Genomic DNA, 25,164 nt, shown 5'->3' with positions numbered 1-25,164 from the left:
TTTTAAATACGGACCTAAGGTCCTTGCCAAAGTGCTGGCACTGCGTTTGGAGCCCTGCCTCCCAGAGGTGATCGAGGAAGACCAGACTGGCTTCGTCAAGGGTCAGCAATTGTTGGCCGATATACGTCGGCTGTTAAATATTGTCCTCGCCCCCTCCTCGGTGCCTGACCCGGAGATGGTTGTTCCCCTGGACGCAGGATAGGGGGTGCATGGGGATATCTCTTCTGGATTCTTGTGAGGTTTGGATTTGAACAAGAGTTTATATCCTGGGTTTGACTACCCTATAGGGCCCCGACTGCTAGTGTTTGCACGAATGCTTTGAATTCAGGGGACTTTCCACTGAATCGGGGCAGGACACGGGATGTCCATTGTTTCCAGGATAGGAGTGAAGGCGGACGTCCTCGCCTTTGCCTCGTTGATAGCCCGGAGACGGGTTCTGCCTGCGTGGGGGTCTCCTCCTCTGCCCAGAGCCTGGGCCTGGTTGGGTGACCTCCTGTGATTCCTGCATTTGGAGAAGGTCAAGTTCACCATCGGGTTCCACCCAAGATGGCAGCCACTCATTTCCACTTTGACTGAGCGAGTTACCATCAGCTAGTCAGGGGTTTAGTTTAATGCTCGGAGGTTAAATTAATTTGTGCCTTTGATTGTTAATCGCGTTCTTTGTCATTGTGTGATGAACGGTTTCTGCCTTATCATCATGTAAGGTGATGTCCCCTTTAAGACCAGGCTTGGAACCCTGGGGACTTTGCCTCTGGCTCCGCCCATCTGGGAGCCATACATAAAGACCTGCCTCATGGTCTGTGTAGCAGTCAGCTCTCGTCCATAGCTGTAGCACAGTTATTAGTCTAATAAAGCCTTCTTTACAGTTTAATCTCTAAGCATCATTATTGAGGGTACCTCAATTTATTAGACTAAACTAGATTCAGGATGGACGCAGGCCAGAGAAGCTCAATCTGGAAGCACGAACGCCGGAGGCAAAGGGAATTTTTAAATACTGGCTGCGGTGCTTCGAGGCCTACCTGGACTCCGCAGAGACTCCCATCCTGGGGCCACGCAAGCTGCGTCTACTCCACGCCCGGGTGAGTCACAGAATCTCCGCCACGCTCGATTTTTGAGGGCAGTGCAGTAAGAACAAAGAGATCTAGGAGTACAGGTTCATAGCTCCTTGAAGGTGGAGTCGCAGGTGGACAGGGTGGTGAAGAAGGCATTCGGCATGCTTGGTTTCATTGGTCAGAACATTGAATACAGGAGTTGGGACGTCTTGTTGAAGTTGTACAAGACATTGGTACGGCCACACTTGGAATACTGTGTGCAGTTCTGGTCACCCTATTATAGGAAGGATATTATTAAACTAGAAAGAGTGCAGAAAAGATTTACTAGGATGTTACCGGGACTTGATGGTTTGAGTTATAAGGAGAGGCTGGATAGACTGGGACTTTTTTCCCTGGAGCGTAGGAGGCTTAGGGGTGATCTTATAGAGGTCTATAAAATAATGAAGGGCATAGATAAGGTAGATAGTCAACATCTTTTCCCAAAGGTAGGGGAGTCTAAAACTAGAGGGCATAGGTTTAAGGTGAGAGGGGAGAGATTCAGAAGGGCCCAGAGGGGCAATTTCTTCACTCAGAGGGTAGTGAGTGTCTGGAATGGGCTGCCAGAGGTAGTAGTAGAGGCGGGTACAATTGTGTCTTTTAAAAAACATTTAGATAGTTACATGGGTAAGATGGGTATAGAGGGTTATGGGCCAAGTGCGGGCAACTGGGACTAGCTTAATGGTAAAAACTGGGCGGCATGGACTGGTTGGGCCGAAGGGCCTGTTTCCATGCTGTAAACTTCTATGATTCTATGATTCTATTCTATGACTTATGATGCGGCGATCGAGTTGCTCCGCAAGCGGTTTGTCAAACCCATCAATGAGGTGCACGCCCGGCATCTGCTCTCTACCTGCCGGCAGCGCTCGGGGGAATCGCTCGACGAGTTTGTTGAGAAACTCACTGCGCTTGCCAGGGACTGTGACCATCAGGATGTGACAGGGGAAGTCCATATGAACCTGCACATCAGAGATGCTTTCGTGTCCGGCATCCGCTCGACCTTCATCCGGCAGCGGCTGCTCGAAAACAGGGCAAACGACCTCCAGGAGACGCTAACTCTCGCCTCCTCGCTGGCGGTGGCCCGACATAACTTGGGTACGTACCCCGCGGACTCTGCCAGCCCCCCCCCGGACTTCCTCAGACTCACCCGTATTACAGGTCTGCGCCACGCGGCGACCCGCTCACCATGGGGGCACACCATGCTACTTCTGCTTACAGGGCCACCACCCACGCCCACGCTGCCCAGCCCGCTCCGCGATCTGCAGCGACTGCGGGAAGAAAGGGCACTTTGCGAGGGTCTGCCTGGCCAGACCCAGGGGCCAGAAAAACAAAGAACAGCCGGCCCGCAAATCAGGCTCTCAGGCCCGCAGGCCTCGCAATGCTGCTGCGCACCGACCCGACACGCCCTCTTCTGACGCGTCATCAGCCTCGTGCGAATCATGGGAGCGGCCATCTTGTCGGCGGCCATCTTCTCGACCCAACACGCGCAGCCGGCGGCGGCGGCGGCCATTTTACGAGTCCGACTCGGCTGAGGACTCCGACTACCCGCGAGTGGGTGCGATCACCCTCGACCAAACTCGGCCAAAACACCTGCAGAACTCCATGATGCAGATCCAGGTCAACGGGCACGACACTGCATGCCTCTTCGACTCCGGGAGCACGGAGAGCTTTATCCACCCTGAAACGGTAAGGCGCTGCTCCCTGTGCACCCATCCCGCGTCCCAAACCATAGCCCTCGTATCTGGGTCCCACTCGGCACAAATCACGGGGTATTGTGTTGTGGATCTCTCGATCCAGGGCACCGAATATACCCGTTTCAAACTGTACATCCTCCCTCACCTCTGTGCCCCCCTGCTGCTCGGACTAGATTTCTAGTGCAGCCACCGAAGCCTGACACTGAAGTTCGGTGGACCCTTAGCCCCCCCCCTCACGGTGTGCTGCCTTGCGACACTGAAAGTCGCACCCCCTTCGCTATTCGCTAACCTCACTCCTGACTGTAAGCCCGTCGCCACCAGGAGCCGGCGGCACAGTGCCCAAGATATGACTTTTATCAAGTCAGAGGTCCAGCGTTTACTGGGAGAGGGGGTCATCGAGGCTAGCAACAGCCCTTGGAGAGCGCAAGCGGTGGTAGTCTGGTCCGGGGAGAAGAAACGGATGGTCGTGGATTATAGCCAGACCATAAACCGATTCACGCAGCTTGATGCGTACCCCCTTCCTCACATCGCGGAAATGGTAAATCGGATCGCCCAATACCGAGTCTTTTCCACGGTCGACCTCAAATCTGCCTACCACCAGCTCCCCATCCGACCAAAAGACCGCCCCTATACTGCCTTCGAAGCAGCCGGCCGGCTCTTCCACTTCCTCAGGGTCCCCTTCGGTGTCACAAATGGGGTCGCCGTCTTTCAAAGGCGATGGACCAAATGGTGGACCAGTACGGTTTGCGGGCTACATACCCGTACTTGGATAATGTCACCATCTGCGGCCATGACCAGCAGGAACATGACGCTAACCTCAAAAAGTTCCTCCAGACCGCCCGAGCCCTTAACCTGACCTCTAACGAGGGCAAATGCGTTTTCCACACCACCCGGCTAGCCATCCTTGGCTATGTCGTGGAAGACGGGGTCCTAGGTCCCGACCCCGACCGCATGCGCCCCCTTAAGGAAGTTCCCCTCCCCCGTAGCCTCAAGGCCCTCAAACGGTGCCTGGGGCTTTTCTCCTATTACGCCCAGTGGGTCCCCAAGTATGCGGACAAAGCCCGCCCACTCCTAAAGACCACCACTTTTCCCTTCTCGGCTGAGGCTCAATTGGCCTTCAACCGCATCAAGGCCGACATCATCAAGGCCGCCATGCACGCGGTGGACGAAACCATCCCTTTCCAGGTAGAGAGCGATGCATCAGACATCGCCCTGGCTGCTACCCTCAACCAGGCAGGCAGACCAGTAGCGTTCTTCTCCCGAACCCTCACCGCCTCCGAGATTCGACACTCTGCAGTCAAAAAGGAGGCACAAGCCATTGTGGAGGCTGTGCGGTGCTGGAGACACTACCTCGCCGGTAGGAGGTTCACCCTCATCACCGACCAACGGTCAGTCGCCTATATGTTCGATAACACGCAACGGGGCAAAATAAAAAACGATAACATTTTGAGGTGGAGGATCGAACTCTCCACCTACTCGTACGATATCAAGTATCGTCCAGGGGAGCTCAACGAGCCCCCAGATGCCCTGTCCCGCGGCACATGCACCAACGCGCAGGAGGACCACCTGCAAGCCATCCACAATGACCTCTGCCACCCGGGGGTTACCCGGCTCGTCCATTTCATCAAGTCCCGCAACCTACCTTACTCAACCAAGGAGGTCAAGGCCATGGTCAGGGCCTGCCAGGTCTGTGCGGAGTGCAAACCGCACTTCTATCGGCCAGACAAGGTTCGTGAAGGCCTCGGGTCCCTTTGAGCAACTGAGCGTGGACTTCAAGGGGCCCCTCCCGTCCACCAATCGTTATGCCTATTTCCTCACCGTGATTGATGAGTTCTCCCGTTTCCCATTCGCCATTCCCTGCCCCGACATGACCTCAGCCACGGTGATTAAGGCACTGCACAGCATCTTCACCCTGTTCGGTTTCCCTGCTTATATCCACAGCGACCGGGGTACATCGTTCATGAGCGATGAACTGCGTCAGTATCTGCTCAGCAAAGGCATCGCCTCGAGCAGAACGACCAGTTATAACCCACGGGGAAACGGGCAGGTGGAGAGGGAGAACGCGACCGTGTGGAAGGCTGTCCTTCTGGCCCTGCGGTCGAGAAATCTCCCAACCACCCGCTGGCAGGAGGTCCTACCCGATGCCCTACACTCCATTAGATCACTCCTCTGCACGGCCACGAATGAGACCCCTCACGACCGATTGTTTCTCTTCCCCAGGAAGTCTACCACCGGGGTCTCGCTTCCACCTTGGCTGATAGCTCCGGGACCTGTTCTTCTCCGGAGGCACGCGAGGAGCCATAAAACGGACCCCCTAGTTGAAAAGGTCCGACTGCTCCACGCCAACCCCAGTTACGCCTACGTGGAGTACTCCGACGGCAGGCAAGATACGGTTTCCCTCCGGGATCTGGCACCCGCTGGATCCTCCACCACAGACGCCGCTTCCCGCGCCGCTCCCCTGCAGGACCCGTCGCCCCCTACAACACCCCCCCTTCCGGCCCTACCACCCGTTGGTGAGCTCCTACCGTGTGCCCCCTTTACACACCCCGCCGGCACCGGCTCCGCTACCCCCGGCCCTGCCTAGTTCCCCTGCCCCAACCCGGACCGAAGCTCCGACCGCTGTGCTCCAGGATGTGCCCTCAACCGAGACGTCCGTGCCCGCCGCACCACCGCCCGAATTGAGGAGGTCGAGGAGGACGATCCGGCCACCGAGACGGATGGACCTATGATGGCACTTCACCCCCGCCGGACTCCTTTTTAAACAGGGGGTGAATGTGATGAACGGTTACTGCCTTATCATCATGTAAGGTGATGTCCCCTTTAAGACCGGGCTTGGAACCCTGGGGACTCCGCCTCTGGCTCCGCCCATCTGGGAGCCATACATAAAGGCCTGCCTCATGGTCTGTGTAACAGTCAGCTCTCGTCTCTAGCTGTAGTATAGTTATTAGTCTAATAAAGCCTTCTTTACAGTTTAATCTCTAAGCGTCATTATTGAGGGTACCGCACAATGTAACTTGAATTAACTGTTTTATATTATTTTGATTCTCATGGAAAATGTTCAATAAACATGTTTTTAAATTCCCTGCCTTTTCTAGTCCACATAGACATCACACTCTGTTAAATATTTCTAATTCTGAAGCTCTCTCATTTTCTTCACCTCGTTTAAATCGACCCCTTTCTTTTCCAGTACATCTCGTCACACTTTGTACCAAATTGGATCTTTCTGTGCCGCTGAATGGGAATTTTCTGTGTGTTGCAGGTGGAAGGAATGGCATCCAGGATTCCCGCTGAGTATTGATGCAAACCTTCACAGCGATTTGCCGCGCGACATTCAGTTTGACAGTGAGAAAGGCGTTGACTTTGTTCTCAATTATACCAAAGCGTAAGTAACGACTCTGCGAGCGGCTCACTGACTCCACTTGGGGACCATCGATCGAGGCTCCCACCTGCCCACAATAGCCCCAGTATCTATTCGCAGTCCGCACCGAATATGCTGATGTCATCCAGATTCCTGACCCTGGGGATCTCTACTAGAAAGTGTGTGGGAGGATCGAATTCAGCTGTGTTATGTTGCAATGGGTGGTACGGTGGCACAGTGATTAGCACTGCTGCTTCAGTGCCAGAGACCCAGGTTCGATTCCCCGCTGGGTCACTGTCTGTGCGGAGTCTGCACGTTCTCCCCGTGTCTGCGTGGGTTTCCTCCGGGTGCTCCGGTTTCCTCCCACAGTCCAAAGATGTGCAGGTTAGGTAGATTGGCCATGATAAATTGCCCTTAGTGTCCAAAAGGTTAGGCGGGGTTACGGGGAATGGGTGGAGGAGTGGGCCTAGGTAGGGTGCTCTTTCCAAGGGCCGGTGTAGACTTGATTGGTCAAATGTCCTCCTTCTGCACTGTAGGGATGTATCCTTCTGCACAGCGGCAGAGTAAGTCGTGCACTTGGGGCTCCCGCTCTGCCCACACGTTTGGACCTTTCCCCCCGACTTTTTTGCGTTTTCGAGCGCTGGCTTTGAAGGCAAAGTCAATTTGGCATTGGTTCCACACATTGGTGTATGGAACGATGTATGGCCACCACACGGTTACTGAGACACACCTGGGCCATCACCACACGGTTACTGAAACACACCTGGACCATCACCACACGGTTACTGAAACACACCTGGACCATCACCACACAGTTACTGAGACACACCTGGACCGTCACCACACGGTTACTGAGACACACCTGGACCGTCACCACACGGTTACTGAGACATACCTGGACCATCACCACACGGTTACTGAGACACACCTAGACCATCACCACACGGTTACTGAGACACACCTGGACCATCACCACACGGTTACTGAGACACACCTGGACCGTCACCACACGGTTACTGAAACACACCTGGACCATCACCACACGGTTACTGAAACACACCTGGACCATCACCACACAGTTACTGAGACACACCTGGACCGTCACCACACGGTTACTGAGACACACCTGGACCGTCACCACACGGTTACTGAGACACACCTGGACCGTCACCACACGGTTACTGAGACACACCTGGACCGTCACCACACGGTTACTGACACACACCTGGACCATCACCACACGGTTACTGAGACACACCTGGACCATCACCACACGGTTACTGAGACACACCTGGACCGTCACCACACGGTTACTGAAACACACCTGGACCATCACCACACGGTTACTGAGACACACCTGGACCATCACCACACGGTTACTGAGACACACCTGGACCGTCACCACACGGTTACTGAGACACACCTGGACCATCACCACACGGTTACTGAGACATACCTGGACCATGACCACACGGTTACTGAGACACACCTGGACCATCACCACACGGTTACTGAGACACACCTGGACCATCACCACACGGTTACTGAGACACACCTGGACCGTCACCACACGGTTACTGAGACACACCTGGACCGTCACCACACGGTTACTGAAACACACCTGGACCGTCACCACACGGTTACTGAGACACACCTGGACCATCACCACACGGTTACTGAGACACACCTGGACCGTCACCACACGGTTACTGAGACACACCTGGACCGTCACCACACGGTTACTGAGACACACCTGGACCATGACCACACGGTGACTGCGACACACCTGGACCGTCACCACACGGTTACTGAGACACACCTGGACCATCACCACACGGTTACTGAGACACACCTGGACCATGACCACACGGTGACTGCGGCACACCTGGACCGTCACCACACGGTTACTGAGACACACCTGGACCATCACCACACGGTTACTGAGACACACCTGGACCATCACCACACGGTTACTGAGACACACCTGGACCATCACCACACGGTTACTGAGACACACCTGGACCATCACCACACGGTTACTGAGACACACCTGGACCATGACCACACGGTGACTGCGACACACCTGGACCGTCACCACACGGTTACTGAGACACACCTGGACCATCACCACACGGTTACTGAGACACACCTGGACCATCACCACACAGTTACTGAGACACACCTGGACCATCACCACACGGTTACTGAGACACACCTGGACCATCACCACACGGTTACTGAGACACACCTGGACCATGACCACACGGTTACTGAGACACACCTGGACCATCACCACACGGTTACTGAGACACACCTGGACCATCACCACACGGTTACTGAGACACACCTGGACCGTCACCACACGGTTACTGAGACACACCTGGACCATCACCACACGGTTACTGAGACATACCTGGACCATGACCACACGGTTACTGAGACACACCTGGACCATCACCACACGGTTACTGAGACACACCTGGACCATCACCACACGGTTACTGAGACACACCTGGACCGTCACCACACGGTTACTGAGACACACCTGGGCCGTCACCACACGGTTACTGAAACACACCTGGACCGTCACCACACGGTTACTGAGACACACCTGGACCATCACCACACGGTTACTGAGACACACCTGGACCGTCACCACACGGTTACTGAGACACACCTGGACCGTCACCACTCGGTTACTGAGACACACCTGGACCATGACCACACGGTGACTGCGACACACCTGGACCGTCACCACACGGTTACTGAGACACACCTGGACCATCACCACACGGTTACTGAGACACACCTGGACCATGACCACACGGTGACTGCGGCACACCTGGACCGTCACCACACGGTTACTGAGACACACCTGGACCATCACCACACGGTTACTGAGACACACCTGGACCATCACCACACGGTTACTGAGACACACCTGGACCATCACCACACGGTTACTGAGACACACCTGGACCATCACCACACGGTTACTGAGACACACCTGGACCATGACCACACGGTGACTGCGACACACCTGGACCGTCACCACACGGTTACTGAGACACACCTGGACCATCACCACACGGTGACTGCGACACACCTGGACCATCACCACACAGTTACTGAGACACACCTGGACCATCACCACACGGTTACTGAGACACACCTGGACCATCACCACACAGTTACTGAGACACACCTGGACCATCACCACACGGTTACTGAGACACACCTGGACCATCACCACACGGTTACTGAGACACACCTGGACCATGACCACACGGTTACTGAGACACACCTGGACCATCACCACACAGTTACTGAGACACACCTGGACTGAACTGATCTCTCCACATCTTCTCTACTGAGCAGTACTACACTCCGCATGCTTCACCCAATGCCTGTGTCTATGTATTTACATTGTGTATTTATCGTATGTCCTATGTTTTTTCATGTATGGAGCGATCTGCCTGGACTGCACACAGAACAATAGATTCCACTGTACCTCGGTACACGTGACAATAAATCAAATCCAAATGCACCATCGCTGTGTGAGCTCACTCACCACACCCACATAAACACAATCTTTTCTATGGGTCACCATTCTGATGAAAGGAAACCCTTCTGTTTGTGCAGGATGGAGAATCTGTATCTGAACCGCTTCATGCACATGTTTCAATCTTCATGGAACGATTTTGCAGACTTTGAGAAGATCTTTGTCAGAATTAGCAACACAATTTCAGGTATGCCACATTCTGCGTATTTATCCCACACCCCAAATCTTGAGGAGTGGCCGCATGGACGAGGTTGGTAATCCTTTGGGTTGCGGAGATTGAGGGGAGATCTATTGGGGGTGTTTAAATTGTTAAAAGGATTCAACCAGGTAGATTGAAGACTGAGATTTGTTGGGTAAAATTATCAGGAGGATATGGAGCAAAGACGGGTTCGGAGAATTCAGCCGCTGTTTAATTGAATGGTGAGATTGACGGGGCTGAAGGTGAATGAGGAGGTGGAGAAGGGGGAGCCAGGCTGAGGAGGACTGAATGATCACATTACCCCTGTGCCTCTTGCAGAGTACGTCATGCAACACTGGCAAGAGGATTTCATGTTCGGTTACCAATTCCTCAACGGCTGCAATCCCGTCATCTTCGAGAAATGCAACAAGTTGCCGGGGAAATTTCCGGTCACAAACGAAATGGTGTCGATCTGCCTGGAGCGACAACTCACACTGGAGGAGGAGCTGGAGGTACACGGACCCTAAACCCGGCGCAGGGAGACAGGTGTGCCTGGCACACACACCTCATCAGCGATGACTGAGGGATATGGAACTGTCACTCCCCCCCGAGCTACACGGGAGGTTGTTCAATGTTTGTCTTGATTTTGAGTTTACTGATGGCCCACTATTGCCGTCGCAGTTTCTGCTTTCCTGACACCCTCGATGGATTTTTGGAAAGGTCCTCCGAGGATGTGAGGGGTGAGGGAGTGAGGGAGTGAGGGAGTGAGGGAGTGTGGGAGTGTGGGAGTGTGGGAGTGAGGGAGTGAGGGAGTGTGGAGTAGGGAGTGAGGAGAGGCAGTGAGGAATGAGGGAGTGTGGAGTGAGGGGTGAGGTCGCTCAGAAAAACTTTGGAATTAGCTCCTCCAGAGAGCTTTAGATGCGGAGGAGTTTGGAGTGAGGGAGTGAGGAGCGGGGGAATGAGGGAGTGAGGGAGTGAGGAGTGAGGGGTGAGGTGTGTTGGAGTGTGAAGTGTGGGAGTGAGGGAGTGTGGGAGTGAGGGAGTGTGGGAGTGAGGGAGTGTGGAGTGAGGGAGTGTGGAGTGAGGGAGTGTGGAGTGAGGGAGTGTGGAGTGAGGGAGTGTGGAGTGAGGGAGTGTGGAGTGAGGGAGTGTGGAGTGAGGGAGTGTGGAGTGAGGGAGTGTGGAGTGAGGGAGTGTGGAGTGTGGAGTGTGGAGTGTGGAGTGAGGGAGTGTGGAGTGAGGGAGTGTGGAGTGAGGGAGTGTGGAGTGAGGGAGTGTGGAGTGAGGGAGTGTGGAGTGAGGGAGTGTGGAGTGAGGGAGTGTGGAGTGAGGGAGTGTGGAGTGAGGGAGTGTGGAGTGAGGGAGTGTGGAGTGAGGGAGTGTGGAGTGAGGGAGTGTGGAGTGAGGGAGTGTGGAGTGAGGGAGTGTGGAGTGAGGGAGTGTGGAGTGAGGGAGTGAGGAGTGAGGGAGTGAGGAGTGAGGGAGTGAGGGAGTGTGGAGTGAGGGAGTGTGGAGTGAGGGAGTGGGGAGTGAGGGAGTGGGGAGTGAGGGAGTGGGGAGTGAGGGAGTGGGGAGTGAGGGAGTGTGGAGTGAGGGAGTGTGGAGTGAGGGAGTGTGGAGTGTGGAGTGAGGGAGTGTGGAGTGAGGGAGTGTGGAGTGAGGGAGTGTGGAGTGAGGGAGTGTGGAGTGAGGGAGTGTGGAGTGAGGGAGTGTGGGGAGTGAGGGAGTGTGGGGAGTGAGGGAGTGTGGGGAGTGAGGGAGTGTGGGGAGTGAGGGAGTGTGGGGAGTGAGGGAGTGTGGGGAGTGAGGTAGTGTGGGGAGTGAGGTAGTGTGAGGAGTGAGGAGAGGGAGTGAGGAATGAGAGAGTGTGGAGTGAGGATTGAGGGAGTGTGTAGTGAGGATTGAGGGAGTGTGTAGTGAGTGAATGAGGGAGTGTGGAGTGAGTGAGTGAGGTGTGAGGTCGCTCAGAAAAAATTTGGAATTAGCTCCTCCAGAGAGCTTTAGATGCTGAGGAGTTTGGAGTGAGGAGCGGGGGAATGAGGGAGTGAGGGGTGAGGTGTGATGGAGTGTGGAGCAAGGAGTGTTGAGTGAGGAGCGTGGAGTGAGGGAGTGTGGAGTGAGGGAGTGAGGAGTGATGGAGTGCTGAGTGAGGGCATGAGGAGTGAGGGAATGTGGAGTGAGGGAATGTGGAGTGAGGGAGTGAAGGAGTGAGGAGCAAGGTGTGAGGAGTGATGGAGTGTGGAGTGAGGGAGTGAGGGAGTGGGGAGTGTGGTGTGAGGGAGTGGTGTAGTGAAGGAGTGAGGAGTGAGGAGTGATGAGTGTGGAATGAGGGCGTGAGGAGTGAGGGAGTGAGGGTGGGGAGTAAGGAGTGAATAATTGTGGAGTGAGGGAGTGTGGAGTGAGGGAGTGTGGAGTGAGGGAGTGTGGAGTGAGGGAGTGTGGAGTGAGGGAGTGTGGAGTGAGGGAGTGTGGAGTGAGGGAGTGTGGAGTGAGGGAGTGTGGAGTGAGGGAGTGTGGAGTGAGGGAGTGTGGAGTGAGGGAGTGTGGAGTGAGGGAGTGTGGAGTGAGGGAGTGTGGAGTGAGGGAGTGTGGAGTGAGAGAGTGTGGAGTGAGAGAGTGTGGAGTGAGAGAGTGCGGAGCGAGAGAGTGCGGAGCGAGGGAGTGCGGAGCGAGGGAGTGCGGGAGTGAGGGAGTGCGGGAGTGAGGGAGTGCGGAGTGAGGGAGTGCGGAGTGAGGGAGTGAGGGGGTGCGGAGTGAGGGGGTGCGGAGTGAGGGGGTGCGGAGTGAGGGGGTGCGGAGTGAGGGGGTGCGGAGTGAGGAATGAGAAGTGAGGGAGTGTGGAGTGAGGGAGTGTGGACTGTGGAATGAGGAATGAGGGAATGAGGAGTGTGGAGTGTGGAGTGAGGGAGTGTGGAGTGAGGGAGTGTGGAGTGAGGGAGTGTGGAGTGAGGGAGTGTGGACTGTGGAATGAGGAGTGTGGAGTGTGGAGTGAGGGAGTGTGGAGTGAGGGAGTGTGGACTGTTGAATGAGGAGTGCGGAGTGAGGGAGTGCGGAGTGAGGGAGTGCGGAGTGAGGGAGTGCGGAGTGAGGGAGTGCGGAGTGAGGGAGTGTGGAGTGAGGGAGTGTGGAGTGAGGGAGTGTGGAGTGAGGGAGTGTGGAGTGAGGGAGTGTGGAGTGAGGGAGTGTGGAGTGAGGGAGTGTGGAGTGAGGGAGTGTGGAGTGAGGGAGTGTGGAGTGAGGGAGTGTGGAGTGAGGGAGTGTGGAGTGAGGGAATGTGGAGTGAGGGAGTGTGGAGTGAGGGAGTGTGGAGTGAGGGAGTGTGGAGTGAGGGAGTGTGGAGTGAGGGAGTGTGGACTGTTGAATGAGGAGTGCGGAGTGAGGGAGTGCGGAGTGAGGGAGTGCGGAGTGAGGGGGTGCGGAGTGAGGGGGTGCGGAGTGAGGGGGTGCGGAGTGAGGGGGTGCGGAGTGAGGGGGTGCGGAGTGAGGGGGTGCGGAGTGAGGGAGTGCGGAGTGAGGGAGTGCGGAGTGAGGGAGTGCGGAGTGAGGGAGTGAGGGAGTGCGGAGTGAGGGAGTGCGGAGTGAGGGAGTGCGGAGTGAGGGAGTGCGGAGTGAGGGAGTGCGGAGTGAGGGAGTGCGGAGTGAGGGAGTGAGGGAGTGAGGGAGTGCGGAGTGAGGGAGTGCGGAGTGAGGGAGTGCGGAGTGAGGGAGTGCGGAGTGAGGGAGTGCGGAGTGAGGGAGTGCGGAGTGAGGGAGTGCGGAGTGAGGGAGTGCGGAGTGAGGGAGTGCGGAGTGAGGGGGTGCGGAGTGAGGGGGTGCGGAGTGAGGGGGTGCGGAGTGAGGGGGTGCGGAGTGAGGGGGTGCGGAGTGAGGGGGTGCGGAGTGAGGGGGTGCGGAGTGAGGGGGTGCGGAGTGAGGGGGTGCGGAGTGAGGGGGTGCGGAGTGAGGGGGTGCGGAGTGAGGAATGAGAAGTGAGGGAGTGTGGAGTGAGGGAGTGTGGACTGTGGAATGAGGAATGAGGGAATGAGGAGTGTGGAGTGTGGAGTGTGGAGTGAGGGAGTGAGGGAGTGTGGACTGTGGAATGAGGGAATGAGGAGTGTGGAGTGTGGAGTGAGGGAGTGTGGAGTGAGGGAGTGTGGACTGTTGAATGAGGAATGAGGGAATGAGGAGTGTGGAGTGAGGGAGTGTGGAGTGAGGGAGTGTGGAGTGAGGGAGTGTGGAGTGAGGGAGTGTGGAGTGAGGGAGTGTGGAGTGAGGGAGTGTGGAGTGAGGGAGTGTGGAGTGAGGGAGTGTGGAGTGAGGGAGTGTGGAGTGAGGGAGTGTGGAGTGAGGGAGTGTGGAGTGAGGGAGTGTGGAGTGAGGGAGTGTGGAGTGAGGGAGTGTGGAGTGAGGGAGTGTGGAGTGAGGGAGTGTGGAGTGAGGGAGTGTGGAGTGAGGGAGTGTGGAGTGAGGGAGTGTGGAGTGAGGGAGTGTGGAGTGAGGGAGTGTGGAGTGAGGGAGTGTGGAGTGAGGGAGTGTGGAGTGAGGGAGTGTGGACTGTTGAATGAGGAGTGCGGAGTGAGGGAGTGCGGAGTGAGGGAGTGCGGAGTGAGGGAGTGCGGAGTGAGGGGGTGCGGAGTGAGGGGGTGCGGAGTGAGGGGGTGCGGAGTGAGGGGGTGCGGAGTGAGGGGGTGCGGAGTGAGGGGGTGCGGAGTGAGGGGGTGCGGAGTGAGGGGGTGCGGAGTGAGGGGGTGCGGAGTGAGGGGGTGCGGAGTGAGGGGGTGCGGAGTGAGGGGGTGCGGAGTGAGGGGGTGCGGAGTGAGGGGGTGCGGAGTGAGGGGGTGCGGAGTGAGGGGGTGCGGAGTGAGGGGGTGCGGAGTGAGGGGGTGCGGAGTGAGGGGGTGCGGAGTGAGGGGGTGCGGAGTGAGGGGGTGCGGAGTGAGGGGGTGCGGAGTGAGGGGGTGCGGAGTGAGGAATGAGAAGTGAGGGAGTGTGGAGTGAGGGAGTGTGGAGTGAGGGAGTGTGGAGTGAGGGAGTGTGGAGTGAGGGAGTGTGGAGTGAGGGAGTGTGGAGTGAGGGAGTGAGGAGTGAGGGGATGTGGTGTGAGGGATTGAGGGAGTGAGGAGTGAGTGGAGTGAGGGAGTGTGGAGTGAGGGAGTGTGGACTGTGGAGTGAGGGAGTGTGGAGTGAGGGAGTGTGGACTGTGGAATGAGGAGTGAGGGAATGAGGGAGTGAGGGAGTGTGGAGTGAGGGAGTGTGGAGGGGAGTGTGGGGTGTAGAGTGAGGAGTGAGGGTGTATGGAGTGAGGGTGTGTGGAGTGAGGGAGTGAGGGAGTGCTGAGTGAGGGAGTGCTGAGTGAGGGAGTGCTGAGTGAGGGCATGAGGAGTGAGGGAGTGTGGAGAGGGAGTGTGGAGTGTAGAGTGAGGAAGTGAGTAGTGAGGAGTGAGCGTGTGTGGAGTGAGGGAGTGTGGAGTGAGTGTGGACAGAGGGAGTGAGGGAATGAGGAGTGAGGGAATGAGGAGTGAGGGAGTGTGGAGTGAGGGAGTGTGGAGTGAGGGAGTGTGGAGTGAGGGAGTGTGGAGTGAGGGAGTGTGGAGTGAGGGAGTGTGGAGTGAGGGAGTGTGGAGTGAGGGAGTGTGGAGTGAGGGAGTGTGGAATGAGGGAGTGTGGAATGAGGGAGTGAGGGAGTGAGGAGTGAATAATTGTGGAGTGAGGGAGTGTGGAGTGAGGGAGTGTGGAGTGAGGGAGTGTGGAGTGAGGGAGTGTGGAGTGAGGGAGTGTGGAGTGAGGGAGTGTGGAGTGAGGGAGTGTGGAGTGAGGGAGTGTGGAGTGAGGGAGTGTGGAGTGAGGGAGTGTGGAGTGAGGGAGTGTGGAGTGAGGGGGTGTGGAGTGAGGGGGTGTGGAGTGAGGGGGTGTGGAGTGAGGGGGTGTGGAGTGAGGGGGTGTGGAGTGAGGGGGTGTGGTGTGAGGAATTGAGAGAGTGTGGAGTGAGGGAGTGTGGACTGTGGAATGAGGAGTGAGGGAATGAGGAGTGAGGAGTGATGCTGATGGCTGAGACCTGAGCAGCCAACAGATCAGAATCATCATCTGCTGGCTTCCCGTGGGGTGGGGGGGGAGGGAGGGGGGCGCGGACGCGGAGGCCCTGGGGGAGGGAATGTCTGTGGGGGGTGGGGGGTGAGTAAGAACAGGAGGAGGAATGGCATCCCTGAGAACCCAACCCAACACCCTTCTGTGCCCAGAGTGATGTGTTGGGCGCTCTGGATCCGTGGAACACAGACAGGCCACCAACACTTAAAATAGTGCAACACTATTTTATTAAGTCAGAAACTGTTGAACGTACTTTCACTGTGGGTTAACACGATGTTAGATTAAACTAAAGACCTATGCCTGTCCTAACCAGTCTATGCACTCAGCACATGGTGAGGATCTGTGCTGTAAGCTGTGAGCTCTGTCCTTCTGAGAGGCTGCATCCCGAATGAGCGGGAACTCTGATGCCCCCTGTCTTTATAGTGAGTGTGCTCTAACTAGTGATTGGCTGCGGTGTTGTGTGTGTTGATTGGTTTTGCTGTGTGGCCATCAGTGTGTGTCTGCACCATGATATACTGGTGTATATTATGACATCCCCCTTTTATAAAGAAATGTATGTGTGTGGCAATAAATAATGTGTGTTGAGAATGTTCCTAACTACGTGTGGGGTGCAAAGACATATTTAGAGGACTACGTACATGAGAACTAAGCTATTTACATGGGAAGGTGCCTGGTGCAGAGAAGCAGTATGCAACAAGAGTAATGAGATCAACATACGAGATCAGTTCTCCCAGTGAGCCAGAGAGAAGACAGAGCCAGAATGAGACAGCAAAGAGTGAGTTTGGGAATTTGAATCTAGGTGGGAATTCGAAGCTGGGTGGGGAGGAAGTGCTTTTTGTGACTGGTAAGTAGTGTTTCTGTCTTTCTGTTTCTTTTCATTGGTATTTTTATTTATTTTTTTCTTCGTTGTTTATTTATTTATTTAATTTTTTTGGGGGGGGGAATTGTAATTGTTGAAGTTAACCAAAGGTTTAAGACATGGCAGGAGATCTCAGACCCGTGTCATGCTCTTCGTCTGCGATGTGGGAGCTCAGGGACACGTCCACTGTCCCTGGATCCTTCACGTGCAAGAAGTGTGTCCAGTTGCAGCTCCTGTTAGACCGCTTGACGGCTCTGGAGCTGCGGATGGACTCACTTTGGAGCATCCGCGATGCTGAGGACGTTGTGGATAGCACGTTTAGCGAGTTGGTCACACCGCAGGTGAAAGGTACGGAGGGAGATAGTAAATGGTGACCAAAAGACAGAGCAAGAGTAGGAAGGCAGTGCAGGTGTCCTCTGCGGTCATCTCCCTGCAAAACAGATATACCGCTTTGGATACTGTTGAGGGAGATGGCTCACCAGGGGAAGGCAGCAGCAGCCAGGTTCATGGCACCGTGGCTGGCTCTGCTGCGCAGCTGGGCAGGAAGAAGAATGGCAGGGCTGTAGTGATAGGGGACTCAATTGTAAGGGGAATAGACAGACGGTTCTGCGGACGCAATCGAGACTCCAGGATGGTATGTTGCCTCCCTGGTGCAAGGGTCAAGGATGTCTCGGAGCGACTGCAGGACATTCTGGGGGGGGGGGGGGGAGGGTGAACAGCCAGCTGTCATGGTGCACATAGGCACCAACGATATAGGTAAAAAACGGGACGAGGTCCTACAAGCTGAATTTAGGGAGCTAGGAGTTAAACTAAAAAGTAGGACCTCAAAGGTAGTAATCTCAGGATTGCTACCAGTGCCACGAGCTCGTCAGAGAAGGAATGTCAGGATAGAGAGGATGAATATGTGGCTCGAGAGATGGTGCAAGAGGGAGGGATTCAAATTCCTGGGACATTGGAACCGGTTCTGGGGGAGGTGGGACCAGTATAAACCGGACGGTCTGCACCTGGGCAGGACTGGAACCGATGTCCTGGGGAGGGTGTTTGCTAGAGCCGTTGGGGAGAGTTTAAACTAATGTGGCAGGGGGATGGGAACCGATGCAGGAAGTTGGAAGGTAGTAAAACAGGGACAGAAATAAAAGGCAGTAAGGGGGAAAGTGTAAGGCAGAGAAGCCATAGTCAAAAATCAAAAAGGGCGACAGTACAAGGTACAGTGACTGAGGGGAGCTCAGTGAATAGGACCAGGAATACTAAAAGAAATAAAACGGGAAGTGAAAACATTAATGGTAAGCGACGCGGCAGGTTGTTACAGTAAGATATGGGTTCGACGACGAGGAAAATTAGGAGAAAGGTTAAGAGGAAATATTACTTAGGAGAGGTTACTGATCGAGGTGTTAAGATTCAGAACAGAGGTAAAAAAGCCAACATAAGTGTACTTTACCTGAATGCTCGTAGTATTCGGAATAAGGTAAATGAGTTGATGGTGCAAATCATCGTGAATGACTATGATTTAGTGGCCATTACTGAAACATGGTTAAAGGATGGTCACGACTGGGAGTTAAATATCCAAGGGTATCAAACTTTTCGGAAGGACAGAGTGGATGGTAAGGGAGGTGGTGTAGCTCTGTTATTTAAGGATGACATCCGGGCAACAGTAAGGGATGACATCGGTGCTATGGAGGATAAGGTTGAATCCATTTGGGTGGAAATCAGGAATAGTAAGGCAAAACAGTCACTGATAGGAGTAGTCTATAGGCCACCAAATAGTAACATGATGGTGGGGCAGGCAATAAACAAAGAAATAACAGATGCATGTAGAAATGGTACAGCAGTTATCATGGGGGATTTTAATCTACATGTTGATTGGTTTAACCAGGTCGGTCAAGGCAGCCTTGAGGAGGAGTTTATAGAATGTATCCGCGATAGTTTCCTAGAACAGTATGTAATGGAACCTACGAGGGAACAAGCGGTCCTAGATCTGGTCCTGTGTAATGAGACAGGATTGATTCAGGATCTCATAGTTAGGGATCCTCTCGGAAGGAGCGATCACAATATGGTGGAATTTAAAATACAGATGGAGGGTGAGAAGGTAAAATCAAGCACTAGTGTTTTGTGCTTAAACAAAAGAGATTGCAATGGGATGAGAGAAGAACTAGCTAAGGTAGACTGGGAGCAAAGACTTTATGGTGAAACAGTTGAGGAACAGTGGAGAACCTTCCAAGTGATTTTTCACAGTGCTCAGAAAAGGTTTATACCAACAAAAAGGAAGGACGGTAAAAAGAGGGAAAATCGACCGTGGATATCTAAGGAAATAAGGGAGAGTATCAAATTGAAGGAAAAAACATACAAAGTAGCAAAGATCAGTGGGAGACTAGAGGACTGGGAAATCTTTAGGGGGCAACAGAAAGCTACTAAAAAAGCTATAAAGAAGAGTAAGATAGATTATGAGAGTAAACTTGCTCAGAATATAAAAACAGATAGTAAAAGTTTCTACAAATACATAAAACAAAAAAGAGTGGCTAAGGTAAATATTGGTCCTTTAGAGGATGAGAAGGGAGATTTAATAATGGGAGATGAGGAAATGGCTGAGGAACTGAACAGGTTTTTTGGGTCGGTCTTCACAGTGGAAGACACAAATAACATGCCAGTGACTGATGGAAATGAGGCTATGACAGGTGAGGACCTTGAGAGGATTGTTATCACCAAGGAGGTAGTGATGGGCAAGCTAATGGGGCTTAAGGTAGACAAGTCTCCTGGACCTGATGGAATGCATCCCAGAGTGCTAAAAGAGATGGCTAGGGAAATTGCAAATGCACTAGTGAAAATTTACCAAAATTCACTAGACTCTGGAGTGGTCCCGGCGGATTGGAAAGTAGCAAACGTGACACCACTGTTTAAAAAAGGAGGTAGGCAGAAAGCGGGTAATTATAGGCCAGTGAGCTTAACTTCGGTAGTAGGGAATCTATCATCAAGGAAGAAATAGCGAGGCATCTGGATGGAAATTGTCCCATTGGACAGACGCAGCATGGGTTCATAAAGGGCAGGTCGTGCCTAACTAATTTAGTGGAATTTTTTGAGGACATTAACAGTGCGGTAGATAACGGGGAGCCAATGGATGTGGTATATCTGGATTTCCAGAAAGCCTTTGACAAGGTACCACACAAAAGGTTGTTGCATAAGATAAAGATGCATGGCATTAAGGGGAAAGTAGTAGCATGGATAGAGGATTGGTTAATTAATAGAAAGCAAAGAGTGGGGATTAATGGGTGTTTCTCTGGTTGGCAATCAGTAGCTAGTGGTGTCCCTCAGGGATCAGTGTTGGGCCCACAACAGTTCACAATTTACATAGATGATTTGGAGTTGGGGACCAAGGGCAATGTGTCCAAGTTTGCAGACGACACTAAGATAAGTGGTAAAGCAAAAAGTGCAGAGGATACTGGAAGTCTGCAGAGGGATTTGGATAGGCTAAGTGAATGGGCTAGGGTCTGGCAGATGGAATACAATGTTGACAAATGTGAGGTTATCCATTTTGGTAGGAATAACAGCAAAAGGGATTATTATTTAAATGATAAAATATTAAAACATGCTGCTGTGCAGAGAGACCTGGGTGTGCTAGTGCATGAGTCGCAGAAAGTTGGTTTTCAGGTGCAACAGGTGATTAAGAAGGCAAATGGAATTTTGTCCTTCATTGCTAGAGGGATGGAGTTTAAGACTAGGGAGGTTATGCTGCAATTGTATAAGGTGTTAGTGAGGCCACACCTGGAGTATTGTGTTCAGTTTTGGTCTCCTTACTTGAGAAAGGACGTACTGGCACTGGAGGGTGTGCAGAGGAGATTCACTAGGTTAATCCCAGAGCTGAAGGGGTTGGATTACGAGGAGAGGTTGAGTAGACTGGGACTGTACTCGTTGGAATTTAGAAGGATGAGGGGGGATCTTATAGAAACATATAAGATTATGAAGGGAATAGATAGGATAGATGCGGGCAGGTTGTTTCCACTGGCGAGTGAAAGCAGAACTAGGGGGCATAGCCTCAAAATAAGGGGAAGCAGATTTAGGACTGAGTTTAGGAGGAACTTCTTCACCCAAAGGGTTGTGAATCTATGGAATTCCTTGCCCAGTGAAACAGTAGAGGCTCCTTCATTAAATGTTTTTAAGATAAAGATAGATAGTTTTTTGAAGAATAAAGGGATTAAGGGTTATGGTGTTCGGGCCGGAAAGTGGAGCTGAGTCCACAAAAGATCAGCCATGATCTCATTGAATGGTGGAGCAGGCTCGAGGGGCCAGATGGCCTACTCCTGCTCCTAGTTCTTATGTTCTTATGTAACACTATATACAAACCAGGGAAACGATCAAACAAAGTAACAAAACAATTCAGAGAGTCCATAAGTTCGAAATGTTCATGAATCTATTCTCTGAGGTGGGCGACGAGATCTGGTTGACCGCCTCAAGGGTGGGTCGAGAGCCGCCGGTTCAGGAGTGGGCTGGACTGCGTCAGAGTCAGGGAGGTGCAGAGTGACAGGGAGCTCTGTATAGTCCGTGGCAGGGTCAGCAGGAGGGCAAGGCGACACTGGAGGATCACATGGCGAGCGTGGAACGAGACGAAAGGGCACGTCGATTGCGGCGCAGAATGGAATCATCCGGTAGACGAACCAGGGACGAGCGGGGGGCCACCTGCCGAAGGACAACAGCGGTTGCAGACCAGCCACCATCTGGAAGGTGGATGCGGACGTTGTCATCTGGAGCCAGAGCAGGGAGATCAGCTGCACGGGAGTCATTAGCCGCCTTGCGCTGTGCACGAGACAGCTGCATCCGGCGAAGGACCGGAACGTGGTCGAGGTCTGGGACATGGATGGACGACACCGTCGTCCTCAGGGTGCGACCCATGAGTAACTGGGCTGGCGACAGGCAGGTGGACGGTGGGGCGGAGCGATAGGCCAGCAAGGCGAGCTAGAAATCGGACCCAGCATCGGCAGCCTTGCATAGGAGCCGTTTGATGATATGTACTCCCTTCTCCGCTTTGCCGTTGGATTGGGGGTACAGGGGACTGGATGTCACATGGGCAAAATTGTACCGCCTGGCAAAGTTGGATCATTCCTGGCAGGCGAAGCAGGGGCTATTGTCCGACATCACCGTGAGTGGGATGCCGTGTCGAGCAAAGGTGTCCTTACAGGCACGGATGACTGCAGACGAGGTGATGTTGTGCAAACGTATCACCTCCGGGTAATTCGAACAGTAGTCCACGATCAGGACATAGTCTGTACCCAGCGCGTGGAACAGGTCGATGCCCACCTCGGTCCATGGTGACGTGACCAACTCATGGGGCTGTAGGGTCTCACGTGGTTGGGCCGGCTGGAGGCGCTGAGAAGTGGGGCAGTTGAGCACCATGTTGGCGATGTCGTCATTAATGCCGGGCCAGTACACTGCCTCTCGGGCCCGGCGGTGGCACTTTTCCACGCCAAGGTGGCCCTCGTGTAATTGTTCCAGGACGAGCTGGCGCATGCTATGCAGGATGACAATGCGGTCCAGTTTTAAAAGAACCCCGTCTACTACCGCCAGATCATCTCTGACATTATAGAATTGGCCCTTTAGCCACACGTCCGTTAGGTGATGCATGACACGCTGTAGCAAGGGGTCAGCCGCCGTCTCGTGGGGAATTTGGACGAGGCGTTCATCCGAGGCAGGTAGGTTGGAGGCCGCGAATGCCACATGGGCGTCAACCTGGCAGACAAATCACGCTGGGTCACACGGAGTGTTGACTGCCCTGGAGAGAGCATCAGCAATGATGAGGTCTTTGCCTGGGGTGTATACCAGCTGGAAGTCATATCGCCGGAGCTTGAGAAGAATACGCTGGAGGCGAGGCGTCATGTCGTTCAAGTCTTTCTGTATTATATTGACCAGCGCGAGATGGTCGGTCTCGACGGTGAATTGAGGAAGTCCGTAGACACAATCGTGAAATTTAACCACACCGGTCAGAAGGCCCAGGCACTCCTTTTCTATCTGCGCGTAGCGCTGCTCCGTGGGGGTCATCGCCCGTGACGCATATGCAACGGGGGCCCATGATGAGGCCTCATCACGTTGCAGGAGCACTGCCCCAATGCCGGATTGGCTGGCATCGGTCGAAATTTTAGTCTCCTTTGCTGGATCAAAGAAAGCTAAGACCGGGGCCGTGGTCAGTTTTGTTTTGAGTTCTCTCCATTCGCGCTCGTGGGCAGGGAGCCATTGGAAGTCTGTCGTCTTCCTGACCAGGTTCCTGAGAGCCGTGGTATGAGAGGCGAGGTTAGGGATGAATTTCCCTAAAAAATTGACCATGCCCAGAAATCGGAGGACCGCCTTCTTGTCCTCTGGCCTCTTCATGGCTGTGATAGCAGCCACCTTGTCCGCATCCGGCTGCACACCCAACTGGGAGATGTGGTCCCCGAGGAACTTGAGTTCCGTCTGACTAAAAGAGCATTTGGCCCTGTTGAGGCAGAGGCCATGCTCATGTATACGTTTGAATACGCGCTGGAGGCGACTAACATGCTCCTGTGGGGTGGTGGACCAAATGATTATGTCATCGACATAGACGCAAACACCTTCAATACCTTCCATCATTTGTTCCATAATCCTATGGAACACTTCTGATGCAGAGATGATCCCAAACGGCATCCTGTTGTAACAATATCTTCCAAAGGGGGTGTTAAATGTGCAGAGTTTCCTGCTGGATTTATCGAGCCAGAATCCCTTTGAGGCGTCGAGTTTGGTAAAGAGCTTGGCGTGAGCCATCTCGCATGTGACCTCTTCGCGCTTGGGAATTGGATAGTGCTCTCTCATAATATTGCGATTTAGATCCTTGGGATAAATGCAAATTCTCAATTCGCCGGAAGGCTTTTTTACACACACCATGGAACTGACCCAGTCGGTCGGTTCCGTGACTTTGGAAATCACTCCTTGGTTCTGGAGGTCCTGCAGCTGCTGCTTGAGGCGGTCCTTAAGGGGTGCTGGGACCCTGCGAGGTGCGTACACCACAGACGTGGCATTCGGTTTTAATCAAATCTTGTAGGTATATGGGAGCGTGCCCATGCCCTCGAAGACTTTGCGGTACTGGTTGATGATGGCGTCGAGCTGCGCCCTGAAGTCGGTGTCCTGAAAGGCAGACGCATCAGCAGGAGAGAGAGAGTGAACTCTCTGAACTAGGTTCAACAGCTTGCACGGCTGCGCGCCAAGCAGGGAGGCTTTCGAGGAGCCCACGATTTCAAAGGGAAGGATGGCTTTGCGTGACCTGTGCGTCACTTCAAGTTGGCACGAGCCGCTGGCAGCAATGGCATTGCCATTATAATCTAATAGCTGGCAGGCGGATGGGAGGATGGCTGGTTTGACACGAAGGCTTTGGAGGTCAGACCGCGCAATGAGATTGGCGGAGGCACCAGTGTCCAGGCGGAATCGTATTTGGGACCGGTTGACCGTCAGGGTGGCACACCACTCATCGTCTTGTTGCTCTTTCTAGCTTTAGTCTATTTGCTCTGTTTAGGTCACCTTTGCTCACGAGTCGCCAGGTATCTTTCTGATGCCGCCACGTGGTTCAAGTTCAGGTTATGATTGATAATACAGCACACCGCTTAGTAAGATTAAAACAACGGTCATTTATTATATACAACAAGCAATATTAAATACCCTAATACTACTTTCTATATAATAAACCTATCACCACTGGCCAATACATAACTTAGGAAGAGCCCACCAGGTCAGGGAAACGAATGGCTTGTCCAATCAGATCTGGCCCGCGGGATTCAAAAGGCTGCTACAGGTCGGTGGCTAGGTGTCTCTACCGGAGAGCGATCGTTGGATTCAAACTTACTGTTGCCGGTGGCTGGTCTTGCGAAGGTCTCGAGCAGGCGAAGATGAGAGAGAGAGAGATCGAACTTGGACCTTCACTTTTATAGGGCCCAGGGGCTTCCCGCCTCCCGGGGCGGCCCTTGACCCTGAGTCCCAAGTGATTGGATCTGTCCCCAATCTCTGGGGTCGATGTGTCCAATGGTGAGGCGATTCCTCGATCGGGGGGGTGGTCGCTCACCTGTCTTTGTTTCGGCCACTGCAGGCGCCGACAGGTCTGGCCCGGTATTCAGTTGCTAATATGTTGCAATTGTTCCCGGGTATAGCCGATTAAACTGTGAATACCTGGGTAGATGGGCTGTTGATAGCCCCGAGTATCGATCTGGGCTAACTTCCCAGAGCCGAATATGCAAAACTGTCTGCAGCTGCCTGCTTGTGTCTTCTTGGCTGCTTTTCCCAGCAGTCTTTCGGGTTAGCCATTTTAAACTGGGTTTTGGCCAGATTAATCGGAAAGCAACCATTTTACATGGCTACAGTCTGGATCGATGCTGTATAC

The 25,164-nt window shown here is 53.7% G+C and overlaps 1 protein-coding gene across 1 annotated transcript in view; it reads left to right on the top strand.

The window, feature by feature from the left end:
* Nucleotides 1–25,164, top strand: part of LOC140403693 (polyunsaturated fatty acid 5-lipoxygenase-like) — a 164,370-nt gene that overhangs the window by 73,078 nt on the left and 66,128 nt on the right. Inside the window, 3 exon segments of the mRNA XM_072491871.1 lie at nt 6,042–6,164; nt 9,783–9,889; nt 10,220–10,392. Coding sequence (XP_072347972.1) covers nt 6,042–6,164; nt 9,783–9,889; nt 10,220–10,392 — 403 coding nt within the window.

This window comes from Scyliorhinus torazame, chromosome 28 (assembly GCF_047496885.1).
Source record: "Scyliorhinus torazame isolate Kashiwa2021f chromosome 28, sScyTor2.1, whole genome shotgun sequence".
Lineage (NCBI taxonomy): Eukaryota > Metazoa > Chordata > Chondrichthyes > Carcharhiniformes > Scyliorhinidae > Scyliorhinus > Scyliorhinus torazame.
Note: the sequence above shows the minus strand (reverse complement) of the source record. Positions and strands in the feature narration are given on the sequence as shown.